Genomic DNA, 11,672 nt, shown 5'->3' on the forward strand with positions numbered 1-11,672 from the left:
ATTTTTAATCACCCTTCAAATGTTAATAATTAATTAAAAAATAAAATATAAAAGAGCGGGGGACACTCCTCTGTTCCCACTCCCTCCAAGTGCAGATGCAGACCACCTCGAACTCCCGCGATCCGACCCGACAACCAACGCCGGACCCGGGATCCACTTTCAGGGTCGGGCAGAGGGTCCACTTCATCGGGCAACCTAGAAGAATTGGAACGGTGAAGTACGTGGGGCCCGTGGAGGGATACTCCGGCATTTGGATCGGAGTCGACTGGGATGCCGACGGCGAGGGAAAGCACGATGGGTCCCACAATGGAGTCAGCTATTTCACGGCCAGGGGTTCCGATACGGCGTCGTTCGTACGTTCCCATAATCTCAGCCCGGGCGTGGCGCTGTTAGAAGCACTTGAAACTCGCTATCGAACTGCTTCTACTAAAGAAGAAGAAGGTGAGAGAATCTGAAAGAAGTGGTACCCTCTGAATTACATTTTGTGCATGGATACTAGTACTTGTAGGCATAACTAGATATTGCAACTTAATATAGCAACACTGCAGCTAAAATTTAAATGAAAAACAGCTGTATTATATCTCTTCTTGCTGCTGATATCAAAATTTGATGTTATAATTTACAACTTTGTAGCAATTGTGCACTTTGAACTAGAAAGGCTGTTATAATGGTTCAAGGATTTGAGGGGTGGTAGCACGATGCACGTAGAATTGTTGTTTTCTCTAATTGAAAGACTCACTAGGGTCCGATTATTATTATTTGTCCATTTGAAGTTTATACAGCCTTTGTTCTTTTTTCATCGTTTCCTAATTTCTCAAATGTGGTCCCTCGTGTGTTATCTCTTTATATAGATGAGATGTATGTCCTTTCCACAAGAAACAAAAGAGTGTCGGTTGAGCTTCTTGGGAAACACAAAATTGAAGACAAAGTGAGTCGATTCGAGGAGTTAACAAGTGCATCATTATCTTATTTAGGGGTCAGTTTTCCTGGATCCCCTGATCATGTCAGTTCGACGCTACCTAGTAAGTTGTTATTCTCTCTGTGTGATCCTCTGCATGATTACATTGTGACTCCCTTTTCAGTTATTTTATGTAAAAGCTTGAGCTCTTTTCAACATTTGTGTGGTTGTCTCTGGTTATCTTCTTAAGAGATTTATGTTCGTCAATGATTTTTTGTTCCTTTTATATTGAACTATTTGTTGAATTCCAAAATGCTCCTTGCAGGTTTGAAGGAGCTTGACTTGTCTGGAAACCTTCTAGCTAATTGGGAAGTATGTCTTCCTTGCTTTTGCGTATTGTATCAGCCAATTAGTCTACAGTCATCTTTGTTTCCTTAACTGGACAGTTAAAAGTTTTACGAGTTCTAGTGTTGTTGTTTCCTTGAAATTGTTTATTTTTAACAACACTTGCAATTTTATCAGATCCTAATTCTGTTAAAATAATTGAAATGGGTGTTTTCTGCAAAATTGTTGATGTGGTTGTGAATTGTATTTGGGAGTTTTCTATACTATGGCGATGACACTGTTGACTGTTGTTTTAAGACTTATTTAATGATAGGTGCTTCTCATCGTAGCTTAACAAGAGGCATTTTTCTGATTGTCCTTACAGGATGTTGGCATTATCTGTGAAGGATTGCCTGCTCTCACGGCTCTCAATCTTTCCAATAACGCCATATCACCTGATATATTTAATGCGCCCCAGCTAAACAACATTCGAGTTTTAGTCTTGAACCAAACAGGAGTGGTCTGGAAGCAGGTGGGACTCGAGTTTGCGTGTTTGTAATAGTTTTGAAATTCAAAGAAATGCATTTACAGTATGACATTTCATTTCTCAGGTGGAAGTTCTCAAGGATTCTCTCCCATATGTCGAAGAACTGCATCTCATGGGGAATAACTTAAGAGAAATTACGGTCAGAATAAATGGCCTTGAAATGTTATTTTTTGCTCCAACCAACTTATTGATTTTAGACTCATTTTATATTTGTTTGTTCCCTATTGATATTATGGTTGTCTGTCCAGCCAGTCTCCTCAACTGTTGTCCAAGGATTTAATTTTCTTCGGCTTCTTAACTTGGAAAACAACTGTATATCTGCTTGGGACGAAATCGTAAAACTCTCCCAGTTACGGAGGTATTCAAGAGGGAATAGTGAGGCTTATCGTATTTTATTCTAACATCTATTCCAACATTTTGAAATGCTATTAAGATTTTTTTGTAAATGTTATTCCTATGTGCAGCCTTGACCAGATTTTCTTGAACAACAACAATTTAAATAATGTCTGGTATCCTGATTTTGGTGGATTGGATGAAGTGCCTTTCAAGTCTTTGAGCGGCCTTTTTCTGGGTAAAGTCAAAGGAATCTTCGATAAAATCTTTCTTTACTTGGTATATTCAGGTTACAGGATATAACTAATTGGTTACCGCTTTCAGGAAGCAACAACATAGAAGACCTGGAGTCTGTTGATTCACTCAACTCCTTTCCTAAGTTGATGGTGAGCATAATTGTTTTGAACAGTGTGTCCGTAAAACTTCCAAGTAATATAGGAACTAGTTAAAGTTATTTGAAAAACATGCTTAAATGCAATGACTAATTAGCTTTGCTCGTGAGTTGAGTGTTTAGCAAAGGACGAAAATAGATATGAAAAATCTTCAAATCTTACCTAAAAATTGTTGGAGTAGTTGGACCAATGCAGCACTCTCAGTTCATAATTGTTGGCTCTTTTACATATATCATACGATCACGTTATGCAGTCATCTTTAAATAAGCTGTGTTTACATAATTGTTCATCATTGTTTACCTCTAAAAAATATTCATGTTTTGCATGATAAATGCTGGGTTTTTTTTCCTAATGTAGGATATTAGGCTGTCTGAGAATCCAGTCGCCGATCATGGGAAAGGCGGTGTCCCTAGATTTGTGTTTATTGCTCGTTTAGCAAAAGTTCAAATACTGAACGGAAGTGAGGTAAAACTCCTGATATTAGGTCCTTTTTTTCTGTTTATTGATTCTTTGGGGTGGGGAGAGGTGGGGATCTCACGTGGTTATCATAGTTCTTATCTGCTTTTGGTTAATGCAGATTAGTCCTCGAGAACGGAAAGAGTCTGAGATTCGGTATATTTTTTATTCAAAATGCTGATTGTAATATATTTATACACACACACACACACACATATATAAATATTATATATAACCTCTTTAGAAAAGCTGTTCTCCCAAAAGCTTAAGCGCATATACTGTGGTTGGTGATATCAATAATTGGATAATTTGCCAGCTGTGTCAAACTGTCAATTTAAGTTTCCCACTGCAGCTAATGCTATTTTTGAGTTTCCTGCAGATACGTTCGGTTGGTAATGTCAAAGAGTCATGGCAGTTCAGAAGAAATCAGACGACTCCATCCCAGGTAATAATTTATTTTTTCTTGCTGTCTTCAGATTCTGCTTGCCTGAGCAAAGGGTCAGTTCCACAAGAAGGATACTCTATGACTTACACCAGTGTTCCTAGCTCATTTTCATGTTAACATTATCCATTAATGGTGTTTATTTGGGCCATAATTGATGAGCAGGTTTGTTGAGCTCAAGGAGTTTCACGGACTTGAAGATGAAAGACCATCAACAGGGGCATCTGGCCCTCAAAAGATGGCATCCGGATTAATTTGTACGAATATTATGTTTCAGTTAAGTTCCCAAGATGTAAAATTGTAAAAATTCTAAACTTAATAACTTGCATATGCAGCTATCTCCTTGAAATGTGTTGGAGCATCGATGGGTGAAAAGCCCCCGTTGCTGAAAAAGTTGCCTGGAACAACAACGGTAATAGTCCTACCGGTTTCTCTCAAGCTTGTCTCCTTTAATGTGCTTCCAGAAGTTCTGAATGCATGTTTTTTTGTTCTTTAGGTCGGAAAACTGAAGAACCTATGCGTGAGTTTCTTCAAGTTGAAGTCCATTAAGCCAGTACTGTTTCTTCAAGAAGAGGTCTAAAATGGAACAATCCAGCATGTTTCTTTTCCTGATTTTATAGGTTGAATCCTGCATGTTTTATTCTTTTAAAGTGTAACAAACTGTAGGTTTACAAATTACAGGGTTCACCATTACCTACATTGCTTGAGGATGATATGGAATCTCTCATCGAGCTAGGAGTTGGCAATCAATCCACCATTCTTGTAGATGAACGGCCATGATGTACTCAGTAATCGAAGTCACAAAATCAAGGACTGCGCTGTTTCCTTTATAATGCTTGAACGCAGGAGATCTGCTTTTCATTCTCAAGTTAATTATTGTTCCGGAATTAAAATTGCTTTTCATAATCAACTTTTACCCTTACAATTTTGCGCTTAGTTATTTGTCAAGTGCATCTAGACAGTTATTCATGTGTACCAATTGGGCAGCAAACAATATCATCTGCAGCGAAGTTCATCTTTATATAAAATGTTCAATTTAAAATAAGAGGCCAGTGTTAAGAACAAGAAAAAAAAGAGAGTTGGAATCACCATCTTTGAAAGAAAAAAATGTTTCCAATACAACAGCCAACCACAGTAGCCTGCAACCTAAAGCACGGTAACCAAAATGAAATGAACATGCAAAAGACCAGACAAACTTGAACAAAATTAAACTTCAGAGACAAGTGAAGCAACAAATAACAAATATCATAAATGCATTGCCAAATACAACAGCTTGAAAAGCCTAGTATATTCTAGAGAATGAATGGCCACTAACAATGCCGCCATTCACTTGAGCACCAGCACTTCTCAACATCTCTTACATCCTGTAAGTAACCTATGATATCAGGTCAGGCTCGTGCCTGAGCAAGATGGAAGTCAGAACAACGGTGGTCTACAAGTTCAAATTAATCTAGAGTCCAAATACAAATAGAGCATGATAGAAAATGATATTACGGTCTGGCCTGTCAGGAAACTAGAGCTCATAACCATTACATTAAAAGAGACTAACTTCAGCGATGTGCACCATACATCTGGCTAGAATCATATTGTGGATATGCAGATTGCGGTGACGTGCTTTTTCCATAGGCAGCTGGTGCAGCAGCAGGAGGCACATTCCCATAACCAGCAGACTGATCATAGCTAGGTTGAGTTTGAGCATAACCAGACTGAACAGCTGCAGGTGCACCATAAGTTGGATCTGCTGCAGGTGCACCATACCCATAAGTTGCGTTGCTTGCAGCTGGTTGTTCAGCATAACCAGGCTGAGCTGATGCTGGATATGAACCATAACCAGCTGTGGGTCCAGGCTGAGGATATGCAGAGGGCTGTTGAGATCCATAGCCAGCAACTGCCTGATGAGGTAGATAACCAGATGCAGATGCTGCAGTAGCAGCAGGGGTATTATGGTTGTATCCATCACTAGTGGGTGCAGAGCCATAAGAAGAGGGATATCCACTTGATGCATATGGGTACGGCTGTTGAGGAGGCATATTGTGACCGTACGATTGAGCAGCTGCTGGAACGGGACCTTGGTAAGGCACTTCTCCAGGTTGACTAGGCCTAGGCTGACCATAGGGTTGAGAATGAGGTACTTGTGGCTGCATGTTATTGTACATGGCTTGTGGTGGCTTGCCATATTGATCTTGTGGACCACCATAACCTGAATGTGTTCCACCACCACCACCACCTTGAGCATATGGATTCGGCTGAGATCCCATGTGACCGTAATGTTGCGAGGAAGCAGCATGGTTATCGTATTTATTAACTTCGTTGTACCCATGACCACCATAGGGTTGTGCCGGAGTTTGAGAATAAAGAGGTGCCTGCTGCCCATAGTTGTTATAATTCCCCTGGATAAGAATGATAACCATTAGATATGCCAAAAATGATCAGTACCATTTATTGAGTACACACTAGCCAAGAAAATACAAACAAACCACCAACCTGTGGCGGCCCATGCATGGATGCTGGAGGCCTATGCTCCCAACTTGGACCAAAATTGCTTCTTGGAGCCTGTGGCGGAGGATAGTTGCCATATGATGGTGGGGGATATTGTGAATTCGAAGAAGGATATGCCCCTCGTTGCGGATAGTCATAACTAGAGTACTGCGCATGATGAGGAGCACGAGGTCCCCACTGTGAAGCAACTGGCCCACGTGGGCGATAACCCTGCTGACTGTATCCGCCAGAGAGAGGTGATGGCCTTATATTCTAAATAAAGCAAATGAGTTAGACTATAATAATACAATCAATGATCTTAAACTTCGCCAAGTATATTTCCTCTTTTGAACAGTATAAAGTAAAGAGCAGTTGACTACAGACAAGGTCAGGCTAGAACTAGCCTTAACAAAGTATTAATTGACAAGCCAAGCAGATAATCGACCATTAAAAGGGCATAACTGTTCGGCATTTGCAAAAGCTCGAATATTGTAGCAATTTAGCAGTCAAAAACTCGCAATATAACATAAATTGACATTTACCAGTTCCGAATATCTCAATACAAACATGAACTACAAAATTAGAGAAGATGAGACATTAAAAATAACATAGAATGCAATAGTAAATTCAGGGCGCAAGAAATAAAATTAAATTCAAGAACTATTTAGGCAATAAATCATCCAATGAATCATAAATCAGTAGAGGAAAACAAAAGATAGAAGTAAATTCAGGATATCAATCAAATAGGCAGAAATTCCACACACAAAAAATGCCTTTATTTTCACTGAGCCACTGCATTATTGAATCGTCAAATAGGTCTATATGACTCACCATTAACAGGAATTTTTTGTTCTTAAAGCGAAGAGATTGCCCAGACAATGGTTAGAGTGCTACATAAAACAGACTATTCAATAGTAAATTGGCATTTTCTCAGAAGCAACAGCAGTGTCAGACAAGATCTATATTAAGATGCCATCACCAATCCAGAAAGGGAATTCATATGAAAGTGTGTCCAGCAATTTACAAAGGAAGGATGAATGTAATAAACTAACATGTTATTTAAAAGTCTGAATGATAAGTTAACAGTCCAGAGCGACCCAGTTCAATTCAAGATGATCACCAATCACCAAAAATATATACGCATATGACAACTACCACAATATACCAAGTGCAATTGATTTGATTATATATACCGAATCTACTTCATCAAGATGATTTGACTACTCGAGACACCAATTCCAAGTCTCAAACATATGATAGCAGGCATGCCACATAGCCTTATTAGTAGTATTACTATCAGTTTCTAAGTCTCAAAGCAGTCTTACCAACTATCAACATCCTGCAATGTCGAGGTTTAATGCTTGATACCTCTCTTCTGGTGACGCAAGGGAATAGTGGTTGTCTATTGATACAGCAAGAAGGCAAGGCGAACTGGAAGAGAAAGGAAAAGCCAAATCTGCATTTTTAAAGTCAACCAATTCGAAATTGGCACCTCTGAGACAGAGAAATCATGGCAACCGAAATCTTATTCAAAATTTAGATCTTCCTAACAGCATTCAAGAGATCTTCTTATGCATGCTTAACCAGTGACATTTAGCAATAAATCCCTCAGTCATAGTGTCGTCATCAAAGACTTTCTCAACTGAAAGAAGGCATGAGTTGGTTGTACATATTATACAGAAATCCGCATTATGATCCACTGGAACCATCCGACAATTGGTTTCATGGGCAACTAATCCAGAAATTTACCATCAATATAAAAAATAATGAAACCCTAGCCATGTACTTGTATCAAGTTAAAAAGTTATTGACATCCTAATAAAATCTAAAATCTGTATGAAGTGGCAGGGCATTAACATTGGCATAGGTCCCAGAGAAGGAGCAAATTCTGTTTACAGCAAACACGATTGATTACTTAATATCAGCCAGCTGATGCATCAACACAAGTATCGACGTGTCACATAAGCACGAGTACATCATAGTCGACATAAAGTCAGCAGAGTATAATCTATTAACGACAGAAGCATTTTGTTATTTCATGACATAAGTTATCAACAATACAAGGAGCCAAAACCAACCTTGAATTCTTGGAATTTCATTGACAACTACGTAACTTGCAGGTAAGAACCGAGGCCCCTAACTTACTATTAAAGAAAATGTAAACAGTCCATACCCAAATGTAACATTGACCAAGCACTACTAATATGGTGTAGTAAGACATATAAGTCACATGGATAACTATGCAGAGAAAACAGGGTATAATCGAAACAAAAAATAGAATAAAGATGTTACGTAGCTCAACTAAAAACAAGCAGAGTAAAAAAATCAGGCAGTACAAGTAACATGCTTATTCATTAGAAGCAGCTTTTTACCAAATACACGAGGATAAAGTACATATGCACCACCTTAAGAATGTTAATTCGTATAGAGAGCGGAAATATATAGACAAACCTGATTCATGACATCTCTGATCATTTCTCTAGCAGTCTCAATCTGCTTCTTATTACCAGTCACACGGACAGTCCTATCCTTAGATTGGTCTCCATCAGAAAGATTTTGTTGTATCAACTAGAGAGATAAAGAGGATTTTATTCATCAGTTGGGGTATGTTACCAGAAAAAAAAAAATTTAATACAAAATCAACTACCTGAATGCGAGCCCCTGATCTTGTCTGCAAGTTCCTAATAGTTTCTCCACCCTTCCCAATGATTAAACCAACCTAAGGAAATGGAACGAATTGTAACATCTCTGTTCCTAAACTCGTGCAGAGTACCAAAAAAAGAGAAGTTCGGGGACAAGAACGGAATACAAGCGACCATGAAAGGAACTAACCTTTTCATATGAGACTTGTATTTCAATTTGTTCACCACCACTGGCAGCTTGAACAGTGCTGAATCCCCGAGCAACAAGTGACGGTGAACCTCCAGCATCAGCCTAAAAATACATCATACAGTTTCAGAATGGAGATTATTTTGGCAAATGAGGGATGGGATAAAAATACTGCAAGGTAATAAAATAGAAATACAACAAACTCTTGCCTCAGCAATTACGTCCTTTATCAACTTCTCGGCCTTGTTTATATTCTCCAAAGTTCCAATTAGTTCTACAGGCCTGTTGGTAGACCGCGGGTCTGCATCAGCATCTTTCGTAATCTGAATTTTGGCACCGGAGTTGACTTGCAGGGACCTAATAGTATCCCCTGCCTTGCCAATGAGAACCCCAACCTACAAAAACAAAAGAAATAGCCCTTTTTAGAACCCACCTTAATGCATTTATACCATGTTACAATTTGGAAGTCATCCATAATTCAACCAATTAGATTCTTTACTTTTTTCACATAGTTTATGCATTGTCTCCACCATGGACCAACATATAAGAGTAAGGCTACCCGACATTTAGCATAACATTTATGTAGCTGTTCAAATCATTTAGGAAAAGATGTGCGTATGAAGTGAATCAATTAGTCAACCTTGTCACTTGGAACCTCCATTTTGCGCGACAGTACTTCCGTGTCCGAGCCCAGTTGTGTTTCAGCAGAGGGAACTGGAACATCCCCCTCTCTAGGACGTTCGGAAGACTCTTCGACTTCTGTGTTTTGTTGTCCTAGTTTATCAGTACTTCCAATATCAATTTTATCATTCTCAACAGAAGCTGGTTCTCCAACAATTGTCTCAGAAGCTGGTTCTCCCATAATTGTCTCAGAAGCTGGTTCTCCAACAATTGTCTCAGAAGCTGGTTCTCCAACAATTGTCTCAGAAGATTCTTTAACAGGTTCTTGACCATCCACAGGCTGGCCATTATCATCTGCAGAATCGAGCTCCTCGGGGTCTTCCTCTATAGGCTCATCTTCTTTCTCCTTCTCTTGGTGTCCATTATGTGAAACTGCTAAGAAAATTATCATTGACCTTAGAAGATAAATATTTTCCCTTTCAACTGTACAGAATAAAAATCTGCATTAATCAAATCTGACAGACATAAACAGACATAATCAAAGTATATGATATCCATAATTTCCTCAATTGCCTTCAAACAAATCGCACTGAAATTTCAGATTCGGAATAAGATCATGGAGTCTTCAGAAACAAAATTAAAATGCCCCATGAAATATCAAGGCAAAGGTAAGAGTCAATTATACTAACGATCTATTTTGTGATTTTATTTTGCAATAATATGCATTCACTTCATTCTACTCAAATGATGCAGAAGTGAACCTTGGACATATTTTCCCCAGAAAACCCTAATTAGCTATAATTTAAACCACAACGCCAGTAACTCACAAAAAAACTAACAGAAACTTAAAATGCAAAGAGTAATAGAAATTTATATGCGTAAAATTACCTAGGCCATCAGCTTCGCTAACATTATCACCATTACTCTCCAAACGTGGACGTTTAGTCTCAGATTCATCTGTACCGCCATTCACCTCCTTCTGCACCCCATTGTCCAACGAGTCAAGATCGGATTTCGGCTCGGTATCATTAAGCGGTTCGGGCGGGGTGTTGAGCTCCAAATCTTCATGCTTCCTCTTATGGCCATCCGGGGACGCCGACATAATCACTTTCTCATCTGCCATATCTTTTACCGGATCAGATGACGATGATGACGATGATGACGACGATGAGTCGACGACACAGCTACACCTAGGGTTTCCAGGTATCAGAGAAGTTACTACGTGGGTGGATTTTCCTTTTGTTCGATTTCTATTTAATTAATTAATTATCTGAATTTATGTATGTGTGTGTACATGGCTCGATTCGAATATGCAGTCGGTGAGAGATGCTTCATTGCTTTGTTAGGGCATCAAAAGGTAAGTGGGCCTGGGCTGCTGGTTTGAACAATGGGCCCATTTAGCTGCCGAGCCCAAATCATTACTAACAGGCCCAAGTTTTATTTGAAGGTAATTTCATTTCTTTGTTATATATAATAAAGTACATACAATTCATATACATAAATGCAAAATAAATTCCATTTAAAAAAAATGTCAATTCCACCGCATATATATATATATATATATATATATATATATATATTGGTCCCCAAGCGGCTAAGCATGTGTAACGAAAAAAATAAATAAATTATTAATTAAAAAAGAAAAATGTCAATTTTGAATGTGTAAAGAAGTTTAGAGATGAGTCAAGATCAGGTCACCATAGAGTGGATTGCCCACTTCACGTGATGCCCCATTGCTCTCTTTATACTATACCCTTTTCGTTTTGGGGATCTTTTTCTTGGTTTAAAATCAAATTCGTCACCCCCAGAAATATATATATATATTCTATTTTTATTAAATGAGAGCTTTTTTATTATTGGATTTTAATTTACACCGTATATTCCCGAAATTAATTTGGAAGAATATAATGTTCCGTTGTCATTTCTAATTTCCTGTCGCAATTTTGGAATGTACTTTTTTTTTTTTAATTGCCAATAGTACCTATGTTATTCTCTTCTTCGTGCAATTATCCATTTGAAGTGATAAATAATAAGTGAAATAAATATAACTTAATAATCTTTACACAGCTGAGTTGATGATATGCATGAGTAACGATATATATTTATAATAGCAATAATAGAAGATATAATATCAATCAGCAGTGAAATAAACTAATAATTAATATAATTAAATAGCCATCATGCTGTTTCATGTAGATATTAGACACTTTCTTAATCCCTCAATCACATCAAATAATCAGGACATGTTGTTACATTAATCACTCAGTTCATATATCTCTCCATGGACGGACTAACACTAGGCCAAAATGCCACACTGGCGACGAAATTTCGCGACGAAATTCGTCACGTAGC

The 11,672-nt window shown here is 38.3% G+C and overlaps 2 protein-coding genes across 3 annotated transcripts; one reads left to right on the plus strand and one right to left on the minus strand.

Annotated features, from left to right (window-relative positions):
- The first annotated feature begins 4 nt into the window (after nucleotides 1-4).
- Nucleotides 5-4,434, plus strand: PFI (tubulin folding cofactor E / Pfifferling (PFI)). Its single transcript, XM_012999355.2, has 15 exons — nucleotides 5-441; nucleotides 852-1,022; nucleotides 1,224-1,270; nucleotides 1,608-1,754; nucleotides 1,834-1,908; nucleotides 2,018-2,127; nucleotides 2,234-2,340; nucleotides 2,427-2,488; nucleotides 2,852-2,959; nucleotides 3,072-3,106; nucleotides 3,330-3,395; nucleotides 3,558-3,649; nucleotides 3,728-3,804; nucleotides 3,889-3,966; nucleotides 4,074-4,434. The coding sequence occupies exons 1-15, from the start codon at nucleotides 96-98 to the stop codon at nucleotides 4,170-4,172; spliced, it is 1,620 nt and encodes a 539-aa protein (XP_012854809.2). The 5' UTR covers nucleotides 5-95; the 3' UTR covers nucleotides 4,173-4,434.
- Nucleotides 4,435-4,620: 186 nt separating this feature from the next.
- On the minus strand, nucleotides 4,621-10,706 carry LOC105974289 (KH domain-containing protein). Of its 2 annotated transcripts, none has more exons than XM_012999354.2 (8): nucleotides 10,209-10,706; nucleotides 9,340-9,752; nucleotides 8,909-9,094; nucleotides 8,703-8,804; nucleotides 8,518-8,589; nucleotides 8,322-8,438; nucleotides 5,877-6,143; nucleotides 4,621-5,782 (listed from the first exon to the last, which is right to left on the minus strand). In XM_012999354.2, the coding sequence occupies exons 1-8, from the start codon at nucleotides 10,441-10,443 to the stop codon at nucleotides 4,943-4,945; spliced, it is 2,232 nt and encodes a 743-aa protein (XP_012854808.2). In that variant the 5' UTR covers nucleotides 10,444-10,706; the 3' UTR covers nucleotides 4,621-4,942. The 2 variants fall into 2 exon arrangements, with proteins under 2 accessions (XP_012854808.2, XP_088672089.1); XM_088815963.1 differs by having other exon boundaries at nucleotides 9,340-9,755; nucleotides 10,209-10,634.
- Nucleotides 10,707-11,672: the final 966 nt, after the last annotated feature.

The sequence above is a fragment of the Erythranthe guttata genome, chromosome 3 (assembly GCF_056151865.1).
Source record: "Erythranthe guttata isolate IM_541 chromosome 3, IM_541, whole genome shotgun sequence".
NCBI lineage: Eukaryota > Viridiplantae > Streptophyta > Magnoliopsida > Lamiales > Phrymaceae > Erythranthe > Erythranthe guttata.

Bases quoted from the DNA above. Each gene is read 5' to 3' on its own strand.
- PFI (XM_012999355.2), top strand. From the start codon at position 96: ATGCAGACCACCTCGAACTCCCGCGATCCGACCCGACAACCAACGCCG. The intron at 2,128-2,233 runs GTATTCAAGAGG...TCCTATGTGCAG, and splicing joins AAACTCTCCCAGTTACGGAG to CCTTGACCAGATTTTCTTGA. The intron at 2,960-3,071 runs GTAAAACTCCTG...TGGTTAATGCAG, and splicing joins AAATACTGAACGGAAGTGAG to ATTAGTCCTCGAGAACGGAA.
- LOC105974289 (XM_088815963.1), bottom strand. From the start codon at position 10,443: ATGGCAGATGAGAAAGTGATTATGTCGGCGTCCCCGGATGGCCATAAG. The intron at 9,095-9,339 runs GTTGACTAATTG...TTGTTTTTGTAG, and splicing joins TGGAGGTTCCAAGTGACAAG to GTTGGGGTTCTCATTGGCAA. The intron at 8,439-8,517 runs GTAGTTGATTTT...TTATCTCTCTAG, and splicing joins GATCAGGGGCTCGCATTCAG to TTGATACAACAAAATCTTTC.